We start from the raw sequence: 10,261 nt of genomic DNA on the forward strand, positions 1-10,261 counted from the left end.
CCAAGGCCGCCCCGGGCCCGCGATGGCGGCGGCAGCGCGGCCGGCGCTGGCTCGGGCCTTGCTGCAGCAGTGCCTGTCCGCTCGGCTGCAGGTGAAGGCGCCCGAGCGCGGCTGCGAGGCCGAGTGGGTGGAGGTAACGTCCGCCGGGGGCCGCCCCCCTCTCGGTATCGTCCCGTCCCGTCCCGTCCCCCTTCGGCGGGGCGGGCGGCGGCGGCTCGGGGCCGCTCCGCGGCGGGCGGCAGGGAAAGGCTCCGTCTCCCGCGCGCAGGGGGCGGCGGGGGCAGGTCGAGGTCGCGGCCCGTCCGCCTCCAGCGGGGCTGCTCCCGCTGACCGCAGCGGGAGGGACACCGCCGTCCCGGCCCGAGGCGCCGTCGGGTCGGTGGCCCCGGCAGCAGCGCCCGCGGAGCTTCAGGAGGCCGCCGCTCGCCCTGCCGCCTGTGCTGGCCTCCAGAGCCCGCAGCCTGCCTCCGCTCGGGTTCGCTCTGCGGAGCGGCGGCTGCCGCCCGGGCGGCCGGCTGGCCCCTGCTAGCAGCCGAGAGCCCACCCAGCCGCTTCTCTGCCCCGGCCAGGAGGGGGAAAGGGGAGCGAAAGGAGTAAAAAAACCCCACGTGGGGCAGAGCCAAGTCAGGGAAATCGCTTGCCATTACCGTCAGGGACAAAACTGACTTGACTGGGGGAATTTAAGTTAACTTGTTGCCAGTTAACGCAAATATTTAATGAGTGATTTGGCCATTGAAAAATGAAACCCAAATAGTTGGCCGTGAGGAGCACACCCTTCCTCCTTTTGCAGGCTAAGCTTCACCTCAGACGCCTCTCCTACCCCATTCCTAGTTTCCACTCCAGAGCCCACTCCTGACCCCCTTGTCTCCAAAGGTTACGGTCAGTCCCTTCAGCGAGGCCAGGAGCCACACAGGAGGCTGAGGTCAGCGCACCGCCGTTTCTCCCTGCTGCTCCTTCTCATTCTTGCCCTGTGCTCCAGCATGGGTCCTCCACAGGCTGCCGTCCCCTCAGGAGCACAGCTGCTCCACCACAAAACACCCCCCTTCCCCTCCAACCTTGTTGTTCCCTCTTTGGCATAATCTGCCCTTTCTGAAATAGGCCTTCACAAGGGTGCTGCCAACTTGGCCGATGGGCTCGGCTGTGTGCTTCGTTAGTTGTGTCACACTGTGCACTTGAAGAAGAAAGGCCAGGTAGAGCAATGGGAGGGACTATGGCAGCAGTAGTTCTGATTTTTTTTTTCCAGATCATTAACCAAAAATTACATTTAGGATGTAGACCATCACACAGCTTGAGGGAAATACTATCATTTACCCCTTTTCCTCCCGTAGTCTTCTGTCAGGAGAGGTAGGTAGGTCTGCAGACTCTTTGGGCTATGTGCTATGCCTACAGCCCAGGGCTATTTACCAAACATGAGGGCTGCCCTTCGGATGTACTGTCCTGCTGTAGTTGTCACTGTTTATGGGTTACCTACCCTAAAATAACTCATCTATGCAGGTGTCAACTATTTAGCTCTTGGGGTGGTTTTTTTTGTTTTGTCTTTTGTCCTCCTTAAAGACCACAACAACAGAAGGGGCTAAATATGGTCACTTTGCGTATTTAAAAGTAAAAATTCTAGCATGCTTAAAGGGCTTATGAGTTCATTCAGCAACTCTGAAGAGCATTTAAAAAAAAGAAAGTCTGTCCCTAGGTGTTTCCACTGTTTGATTTTCGCATTGTTCTTAAAACATTTCTCTCCTTGTTCGGAAAAGGCAGGCGGATCCCTAAGACCTAGATTCTGCAGCGTGGTCTGGGAAGCCAGAATGTTTTACTCAGAGGAAATACATGTCATCTCACAGATACTGTGTTTGGCTGAAGTGCATCTGTGTGTATGGCATTATTAGCCTCTCAGTGTAGGGTTAATTATAGTGAAAGTTGCTCAGCACAGCGTAAGTATAGGAGAAATAACCTATTGCTAGCTTGCTAGTCTCAGAAGTAATTGTAGATCTAGTAAATAAAGGCAGAAATGTAATTTTGCCGGCTGTCTCTTAAACTCTCCAAAAAAAGGCATATCATGACGTAGGTCTGTTACAAGCAGGTTATGCTGTTTATATCTCTTATTTGAAGTTTTAAATGGCTTAACTAAAGTCACTGGGAAAGTAATAGATAGCACTAAAGGAATCTGCAAGATATTTGGGTGGTCTCAGCAGCAGATATTTTTCAGACATGAACCTTACTAATATTTGTCTTGGGTACTTGGGAATCTTTCATGGGTACCTGGGGCTCTTTAAGAGAAATCTGTTTTAACAAGAACTAGTCATCGTGCAGCAAAAAACTATGGGAAATTCGTAGTTTCTTTCGTATGACTACTTTAGAGGTCATTGGATGGAATCTGCTGCTGATGTTTTCTGGTAGGGTACTGTTACTCCCTATATATGCATGTCAATGCAAAAATAAAAAATATAGACCTCATAAACTATTATTTACATAAACCAGTGTGTTTCTGATGATCTATAACAACTTAAAAGTAGGTCCTCACCTTGAGAAATTTCTAGTGTACTATAAATAGCACATTATGTAGGTGGCTTTGAATAGCTTCTGAGCTTTAAGAGACCCCTGTAGGTACTTCAGGAACTTCAGAGCAGATGTTCTTTATCTGGAAAAAGGTTAGGAGTGTACTTTATATCTATATATGAATCACTGCCTTCGTTGTGTTTTCGTGATTCTGTTTTTTCTGGCCTGTTGAGGATTACTGGGGATGGGATGTCTTGTTTATGGAGAAATGTTGGTTAGAGAGCATCCATAAAAGGTTTATGTATGCAGCAAAATACTTAGGAGGAAAAAAAGGAATACCCCTTTTAAAGGCAGGGGAGAAAGAAGGTGAGATTCGGTGTATTTCACAACTATGGGATAAAAGAAACCTAAAATGAATATTCAGCTAAAAAGTGTAAGAGCCTACGCTTTATGCAGTGAAAATTGTCTTTCCCTTATCTTCTTTCCCTTGATTTGTTTTCTGGTTAAGATAGCAAAAAGAGGTGCAAAGTACCAGGCACAGAGTTGTTCTGTGACCTGTGGCAGATGATGTAATCTCTCTTTGCTGCAGCTGAATGTAAGGAGTATGAAGAAATCTTCTCATGGGGGCAAATCTGAACTTGAAACAGAAATGTCAAAAAATAATTTATATAAGTTAGTTGCACAAGCTGGCTTCCTAAGGATTACAAAGTTTCTCCATTCTTATTATCAGTTGCATTAAATTTTCCTAAAAAAAAAAAAGGTAGAGTTGAGATAACATTTTGCAGAATATATTTGGGTTTTGCTAATGAAATCCTGCAAAATTCAGATGAACGTATTTAGTAAGGAGGATGAGGAAGGAATTTGTTATTTGTTTTTCCTGCAAAAGAGCTAAAGAGCAGTGTTTGGAGCTAGTGTTGCTAAGGCTGGCTGTATGGCCTGAGGGGCTGGGTACTTCAGCCCTTCATAATGCAGGTTGCCTGGTCTGATGATTACTTGGGACAGTTGTATAATAAATGCCAGTGTTGCAAAGTAACTTGCTTTGCTGGTTTATTTATGTAGGCATTTTACTGATAACAGTAAAATCCACATAGAGCGCAGTTTCCCTGCCCAGCTGCCTGCCTGTCACTATGTAAGTTCCTTGCAGTGGCTGTTTGCACGTCAGCATGCTGAATTTATGACCTTCTTATTTGTGTTATTTTGTTTCATTTTTCCTGCATTAAATATAGCTCTGAAGAGCAGTCAGCTAGGCTTTGATAGGTTACACAGGACCTTCAGCAATGGCAATGTTTTTGCTTTTGTCCAAAGGTTTACACATTCCCATTCCTTACACTGGCAACAAGCACAAGTCCTAGGACTCCTGGAACACTGATACAAGATCAGAGGACTGCCATGTATTATTATTAGGTTAGCTCTTGAAATTGCATTCAATTTTACATCTTCTATTCAATTAAGAAAACTAAGGAACAAAAAAGTAAGACATAACTGGAAGTTGAAACGTGGTTGCACATGTGTTGAAAATAGTGTTCAACCACAGTTTTCAGTCATAGCTGAAACCGTAAGTTTCAACTTAACAAATAGTTGAATAGTTTTCAACTATAACATGGTTGAAAAGCGTTCTAGAAGATCATAAACATGCAATATAAATAGAAGCATCCTCTAGCAACTTTAACATGTCTCTGATTTGATTTTTTTCATTTAACCTCCTGTCCCTCTAATTTCCCTCAATACAATATGTATGTTTCATCTTGTAATAAAAAGTATATTCAAAAGTAGGCATCAAATCATGAGAGAGGCTGGAAAAGTAATGAATGTTTTTACTTAATCTTTAGCTGTCTGGCCTTAGCACTTGCAGATGTCTTTATTTACCTTTTTGTCTTTTAAAATGAGTTGCTTGCAGAATATTTTTGCTTCTGTATGAGAGACTGTGCAAAAAACTCTGTCAGAAGTCTCAGGATTAGAATGATTTTCTGTGATGCATGCTATATCACGGAGTCACTTATTTCTGTGGTCAGATATATACAATGTAAATGCGTTTGGCCTATTTTATCACAAACATTTTTATTAGTAGCTATGTGTGCATTGTTGGTGTCTATTAATATCCTGATGCTGGTCTGTTTCTGGAATGAATATTTAGCTAAACATGTAAGGATATCTAACTTTTGGCAGTCTGCATTTCTGTCGCTCATTCAAACAAATGGTTTGAAATGTCATTTGAGGTTCAGGCCATCATATTTCTTACAGTGTTTATGAAATATGGCAGTAATTTGGGAACCTGTATAATATTCTGCAGTGGTCAAAATGAGTTTTGAAAGGAACCATTTAAAGCTTTTGAAAGTTCTCAGCATGTGACATTTTGGCTACAAAGAGCATTCTCTTTTTCTAGAAGTTAGTCACTACAAAAATAGTTGAGAAGGCACAGCTCTTCTCAGTCATTGCCTGGAGCATTTTGTTTAATCTCTGCAATAACAGAAGGATAAAATCTCATGTGTATAGCTAAGTTTTCTCCACCAAAACCCTTTATCTTTTAAAGAAAAGGGGAAAGGAAAAATAAAGAAAAGGGAGGAAAAATTTTGAAAAGGTATTTTTAAGAAACTATTCACATTTCTTAGCCTTTTGCTTTGACAAGGTCGATATTAATGACTCCTTCCTGCCCCAACCTAGTTAGCATCTCTTAGGTGGTATTTCATAAGCTGGCATTTATTTTTCTTCTAACAAACATATAAAGATACTTATTCTTGACAAAGCAGTGGTTTTTTTAGATACTGTATGCCTGTGGACATTGTATGCCTTTCTGGTTTTTTCCTGAAGAAGTTAAACCATTCAGGTATACTTGTGCATGAGATGTAATTGCTGTTGGCTGCAGAGCCTATCAGTTTGTCTTAATAAAGCACAGGTTGTTGTACACACATTCCTTGTGAACTAACCAAGAGAGTAGAAAAGCTACACAAGAATTTCCTTGTGCTGTCTCCTCTCCTAATTCTTCCCTCAAATAGATAGTTCCTACAAGTAGTCTCTCTGAATGCTAAAGAAGTGGCATATCCTTTACACTATACAAATTAGGGGAAAGGTCCCATTTCCCTGAAAAGATTTCACCCAGATGGATAAATAATATTTTGAACAACTTTATAATATTCTGAACAACTTCATAGTTGTTTGTCACCATATCTAATTTGGTCATCATATTTAAATCTTTAATTAACAGACTCTGTTTTTTCAGAATTATCCTGTACTTGATTACTTTTAACATCAAAATATAATTCAGTTCACTGACAAGTCCTGTGGTGTCTGTCATGTTTCGTAATTGGAAATAAACTCATAATTTACACTGAAAATTATTTTATCTGTATGTTTGATAGGAAAAAAGCTTAAATAATTTCCTATGCTGGATTTAAGTACACTAATTCATCTTGTCACCTTGTCTATGTTAATACTGTACATTGTACATTCCAACTAAATTTGGCTTCACATGGAGCTAATAAATTGGCTTAATTGTATGTAGAAGCATTGTGCAGATAATCAGTATATATCTCATAAGATTCCACAGTGTGGTGTGTAAACTCGATGTCTGAAGCTACACTAAATAACTAAAACTACTCTCGGAAGCTTTTTTGTTGTGTAGTTTTGTCATTTTTTGTACCAGTTTTAATGACAAGTGTGCATGGTGGACAATGAGAAACATTGACATGGTTTTCTGTAATCTTTCATAGATCCAGAGAGGGCTTGTTATCTACATATGCTTCTTCAAAGGTGCTGATGAGGATCTTGTTCCAAAAATTGGTATGATATTGTCCTTATAAATTCTTGTATTGTTTGAAAAAGAAGCAAAGCAGTAGAGGCAGAGAAGGCAGCAACCATTTCTACAAGAAGTCATCAAAAAGCCATCAGATAGCATCATTCCAAATCAATCACCTGGCTGAAAGAACAGTTTGGTCGGTCTTGTTTCTTTTGACAGTTGTCCATACTCTGTCTGTCTGTTCATGATCAGCCTGTTAGAAAATCAATTCCCATGATTATAACATTCTAGCAAACAGAGAAAGCGCTGCACTGGCCGTTTGACATATTACATGTATCAGGCAACATGTTCAGTCCAGGACAGAACTGAATTTAGAGAAAACTGTTTTCAAATAATTCATGGCTTGATTTGAGAAGTACTTTAACGCTGATCTCACTGTATGTGCAGGATATTTAAAATTATAGCCAGTAGAGGGAGTTGGGTGGATAACTAAACAGCATCCTTCCCATCTCATTTCAGTGATACTACGTACACTGTTAGCATTTCAAGTGCAGTTTTCTGGTTCAGAAGTAATAACAGCAATATCTGCAGTTCTTTCCCTCTTGTCCACACACACTTTAACATTTCCATCAAAGACAAGAAGATTTTGTGGATAAGGTCAAATGGTAGTGATTTCTGTCTTCACCCACTGTTGTTTTGGCTTGAGGGTTTTCGTTTTGGGGTTTTTTTGTTTTCTTTCTTACTTTTATTTAATTTCTTCTCCCTCCTTTTCTCCATGAGTAGCACTGGATCACCTGAGAAATTCCGTGTTGCCACATATTCCAGATAAAACTGCCCCTTTTCTTTTCTGTGGCTGGCTGATATTAGTTGTTTTGCAAAAGGTCATGTAACAATAGTCTATTTCAGGCTGCTTGCTGGGACCCGCAGAAAGACCTGGCAGTGCACAAGCACAGGTGCTATCAAAACTGCTGAGAGCAGCTCCTGGGGGGGTTCTCTCTTGGTCTTGGAGGGCACAGTCATTCTCTGATGCTAAACTAAGTTGAAATCTTTGGGTGTATTTAAAGCTATGATAGGAAAATTGATTTTGTGCTTGTGAGAGTTTCATGAGAGTGTTACTTGAGAATAATGACCTTTTCAGCTGTGTGGCAGCTGAAACAGGCCAGAAAAAGTAAGTTCTGTTTTCTACTAGGAGACTCATCTATGACCATCCTCCTTAAGGATATTAAAAAATATATTTTGAAACTGTTTAAATGAGTGGTTTTGGTTCCTGAATCACAACTCAGCTCTTTTTGCTTTGAGCAACATTAAACTTTTATAGGCTTGGAGGCATGACTAGTACCCTCACAGCTTTTACAGAGTTGGAGGAAGTTTTGGGGGAATTATTTGAGTTGTTATGGAAACATTCGAAAATTTGTTAGTAAATGCATTGATTTTATTTGCAAGTTTATATATTCTGGCTTATGGGCCAAATTGCATCTCTGACCTTCCTGCCCATTTCCTCTCTCAGAAGACAAGCTGGCACCTGCACGTCTCGAAGTGGAGTGCTGAAGGGCACTCACTCCACTTCAGACCAAACTGCTGAGCTGTGGCTTCAGCCCAGATCAGTGCTGGGTCCTGCTGCGAACTGCAAACAGAATGAAAAGACAGTCAGGGCAGAAACTTCTCCAACGTGCACTGAAGATGGTGTTTTTCTCCTACAATGTGTAGTGTTGTGCAAATGTTGCCTATTTGAGTATCAGGCAATTAAGTTAGGGTCACTAATTGGATCCTGGATTCCTTTGGGGGTGTCCAACTAGAGTCAACTTCAGGATTTCAGACAGCCAACCGCTCCCCCCCCAAAATAACTCTTTAGACAAATTATATTAATATAAATATCCTTCACATTCTTCACAATACTCAGACATCTTAGTTGGTTGATAGTATTTATTGACTGTCCATGTTTCATTTCATTAATAAGCAGTTTCTTGTACTTGAATAGTTTGTCACGCATCGCAATATTTGTTGAATCTTGTTTATGGTGTTACATTAGGTCCTGTTTAATTTGCTTTAGTTACACTAACTCTTATTTTATTTTTATTTGCAGTCAATATGCTGTTGAATGTTAAATTAAGTGAGAATGAAAGCAGCAAGTACGTTTCTGTTCTTGATTTACCAGGTGATGTGCTAATCATACCACAAGCTACCCTAGGTGGTAAACTGAAGGGAAGAAAGATGCAGTACCATGCAAACATTGAAAAAGAAAAAGGGCTTGAACTTTATTCTCAGTTTGTGACTTTGTGTGAAAAAGAACTGGCTGCCAATGCCAAATGCATGGAAGCAGGTGTTCTCGTCAAGCATGGCACATACGGAAACAGGCAGGTGTTAAAACTGGATACAAATGGACCTTACACTCATCTGATTGAATTTTGAAAAAATAAATATCCTGGATACAGTACTGGCTCGCAACTGTTGTCTTTTTTTTTTTTTTTCCCCTTCATTTCTAAGCATTAATGTACTTAAATGGTTTGGGAAATACAGTGTAAGAAAGACTTTCACTCATCTGCATTGGTGTTGCCAATCCCATTAAATAGAAGGATGCCTGAGACTGCTTTGTGATAACGAGTATGTGTTTTATGTGCATATTCATCTGAAGTGTGCTCAAAATAATTGTTAATATTGATCCAATGAAGGTGGATAATTTGGAAGGCTTTATTAACAAAAATGTCGTAATGCATATGTTTGTTACTACAAAATAATAACAGAAGTATTACGTTTATTAGCCATTGTAAAGTACACTTGAGGAAGTGAAGTTTATAGATTAAAAAAAAAAGAATGCTGTAGATTTACTTATTTGTCCCTAGATTTTCCAAGTCAGACAATTTTTGTCTTTCTGTTTTCTATATATAAAACAGCAATGCATTCTAGCTAACAAATATATTGAAAGCACAAATTCACTGAATTTTCAGTGTCTTAAAGAGTAGGCACTAAATAAGAAAGTCTGTCCCTCTCATCCACAGTGTGTAGGGCTGGGACACTTAAGGTAGTACTAGGACTGAACACAGGCTACACAGGGAAGAAAAAGTGAGGCAGGCTCATCTAGAAACTGAAATCAAGGCAGTACCATTAAATTGCTTTCTTGAAGTTTGCACTCGGAAATCTCCTCTGATGTGTTTTGATAGGCTGCTTGCTATAGCTTGGTCTATGTCCTTGTTACCTTGGTCTTGTTGTCTACTCAATTCTTTCATAACAGAGCCTCAGGAAAAGGACTGAAATATTCAAGTGAAAACAAAAATAAAAATGGTACGATGTATGCTGCCATCTCATTGTTGCCTCTGCCCCTATTGCTTCCTTCCAGCTTTTTGTCTATTGAATCCGCCAGGCAAAGACTAGCTTATATTTCTTTTATATACAGTGTCGGCACATTTGGGGCCCCATTCCCAGCTGACCCCCTATGCAGTACTGTCATAAACATTATTAACAGCTGGTGTTAAGAAGATATAATGGGAAATTCTGTCTTGTAAGGCAGCAAGAACAGAACAGCTACATTAAAATGGGGCAAATTCAAAACTGATACAAGTGCATTCATCCTGTGAGTCAAGTTTCTCTTTTACTGCAGCATCATGAAGTCAGTAATTTAGAAGGGTTCAAAGTGTAATTAGACAATTATATGGTTTGCAGTAATTATCCAGAGTTCCCATTTAAATAATAAATTCTTCTGGAAAAGATGCAAAACCTCGTGGTTAGCAAGCATGCCAGCTTGTGCAATCTTAAATTGTAGGTCAGTAGTAACAAATATTCTGTCCTTGTCTTTACTTTTTAAAAAACATAACTGCATGTGTAATCTGCAGGCTCAAACTATGCCATAAGAATCACATTTTTTGAACGGATACAAAGCTCACAGTTTTGATGGGTGTAATGAGATTTTTCAGATTAACATAATATTTGGTTAATAATTATGAAATACTTAAGGATGTTGAAATCCTGGCAACTGGCACTGTCACAGCTGAAAACAACTATTCACACAAATGGCCTGGAAATATTAGCTAGGTCCCAAATGAC

The 10,261-nt window shown here is 40.5% G+C and overlaps 1 protein-coding gene across 1 annotated transcript; it reads left to right on the top strand.

Moving 5' to 3' along the window:
• DTD2 (D-aminoacyl-tRNA deacylase 2) lies at window positions 1-8,657 on the top strand. The gene is made up of 3 exons (XM_069784022.1): window positions 1-133; window positions 6,198-6,267; window positions 8,307-8,657. The coding sequence occupies exons 1-3, from the start codon at window positions 23-25 to the stop codon at window positions 8,630-8,632; spliced, it is 507 nt and encodes a 168-aa protein (XP_069640123.1). The 5' UTR covers window positions 1-22; the 3' UTR covers window positions 8,633-8,657.
• Window positions 8,658-10,261: the final 1,604 nt, after the last annotated feature.

This window comes from Haliaeetus albicilla, chromosome 5, assembly GCF_947461875.1.
Source record: "Haliaeetus albicilla chromosome 5, bHalAlb1.1, whole genome shotgun sequence".
Lineage (NCBI taxonomy): Eukaryota > Metazoa > Chordata > Aves > Accipitriformes > Accipitridae > Haliaeetus > Haliaeetus albicilla.